At 36.9% G+C, this 1,765-nt stretch overlaps 1 protein-coding gene across 1 annotated transcript in view; it reads left to right on the top strand.

The window, feature by feature from the left end:
• The window catches only part of LOC118746427 (dehydrogenase/reductase SDR family member 4), a 1,626-nt gene extending 201 nt beyond the window's left edge, over positions 1–1,425 (top strand). Inside the window, exons 2-6 of the mRNA XM_036480279.1 lie at positions 16–170; positions 238–367; positions 449–851; positions 904–1,038; positions 1,094–1,425. Coding sequence (XP_036336172.1) covers positions 116–170; positions 238–367; positions 449–851; positions 904–1,038; positions 1,094–1,264 — 894 coding nt within the window. The 5' untranslated portion in view covers positions 16–115 and the 3' untranslated portion in view covers positions 1,265–1,425. The remainder of the gene's footprint in view (positions 1–15; positions 171–237; positions 368–448; positions 852–903; positions 1,039–1,093) is intronic.
• The last annotated feature ends 340 nt before the right edge of the window (positions 1,426–1,765 follow it).

Here is a 1,765-nt window from a genome sequence, read left to right as displayed (position 1 = left end):
ATTTGACTGTTGAGGGTCACAACAAACCAAGACCGCAAAAAATATATAAAAGAGCCTAATTTGGAGATACGTACAAGGAAAAACCAGTAGTATATATATATAGTTTTTTTTTACAATGCTACTTGTAAGAAAACAGATAGTATCAAAAGCTCTTCCTGGATGCACTGGAAGTAAGTTACAGCCTATAAGGTTTAAAGGTCGTTTAGAAATATTTTTTATAAAATCTTTGTCATACAGCTGATAAATCGGGTGTTGCAATAAATCATTGCCACAAACGCTTATCAGGCAATAATGTTCCTTCTGCTACGGATAAAAATATGAGACGATTAGAAGGGAAAGTTGCAGTTGTCACTGCTTCTACAGAAGGGTAAGTAAAACAATTATGTACACATATACATAAATTACTATAAAAACTAAACCTTTTCTCTAATGCAATCACTTTGTATAGTATTGGATTTTCAATTGCCAAACGTCTTGCTGAAGATGGTGCATCTGTAGTTATAAGCAGCCGTAAAGAAGTAAACGTGGATAGTGCCGTTGATCGTCTACGCAGATTAAATCTTAATGTTATTGGTTTAAAATGTCACGTAGGAGATTCAAAAGATCGCCAACGTCTTTTCGACGAAACAATACGTAAATATGGAAAATTGAATATATTGGTATCCAATGCTGCCACCAACCCAGCAGTGGGTGCAGTTTTGGAGTGCGACGAGGGCGTTTGGGACAAAATATTTGATGTAAATGTAAAGTCTTCTTATTTGCTAGCGAAGGAAGCTTTGCCGTACTTACGAAAAGAAAAAAATTCTAGTATAGTTTTCGTGTCTTCTATCGCAGGATATGATGCATTTGAGGTAAAGATTTACTTGTTTGAGTTTTTTTTAATTAAATGATGTGTTTTTTCAGTTGTTAGGCGCATATTCTGTAAGCAAAACGGCTTTGATTGGATTAACCAAAGCCGCGGCAAAAGATTTGGCACCTGAAGGTATACGCGTTAATTGCTTAGCTCCAGGGATTATTAAAACTAAATTTTCAAAAGCGGTAATATTTACTTAAACCCAAAACCCATCGCAGTTTTTAATTATTTTTCTCAAAGCTGTATGAAAGTGAGTCTGCGAACGAGCTTGCACTATCAAGGATACCTATGAGAAGACTAGGCACTCCAGAGGAAATGGCTGGTATCGTATCTTTTCTAGTGTCTAATGATGCGACATATATAACAGGCGAAACAATTGTTGCATCTGGTGGTATGTCAGGACGACTTTAAATCAAACCCGTGCTATTACAATTGGAATAAGGGTCCGGTACGATATGTCGAAATTTAAAACGTCGAAATTAAAAACACCGAAAAAAATAAATAGGAATTGAAGAATTTCGAAAAAAATAGTCGAAAGAAAATATATCGAAATAATGTAATGAATGATGTGTGAAATTGGCGCGAATTTTTGAATTGGAAGAGGGTCAAACGTCATTTTCGAATCGAACGTAGAATTCGAATATGCCATACACTCTTCGATTTTAAATTACTCCACCCTAAAGTATATATTTACATAACGCAGCCATCTTGAGACCTTTTATGATGACAATATGATGACAATAGCCCAACTTCGCTCTGGCTACTGCAGTAGATTAAACTCATACCTGAGCAGACCATAAGCGGATGTGCCAAATGAGTGTGCGGCATGCGGAGAGACCCTCACGACTCGAAACATCTCTTCGCATGCCCGGAAAACCCGACAACCCTAACGCCTTTATCCTTGTGGACCGA

The sequence above is a fragment of the Rhagoletis pomonella genome, unplaced genomic scaffold, assembly GCF_013731165.1.
Source record: "Rhagoletis pomonella isolate Grant_MI unplaced genomic scaffold, Rhpom_1.0 Rhpom_scaffold_00010, whole genome shotgun sequence".
NCBI classification, from domain to species: domain Eukaryota; kingdom Metazoa; phylum Arthropoda; class Insecta; order Diptera; family Tephritidae; genus Rhagoletis; species Rhagoletis pomonella.
This window is presented reverse-complemented; position numbering and strand designations above follow the sequence as displayed.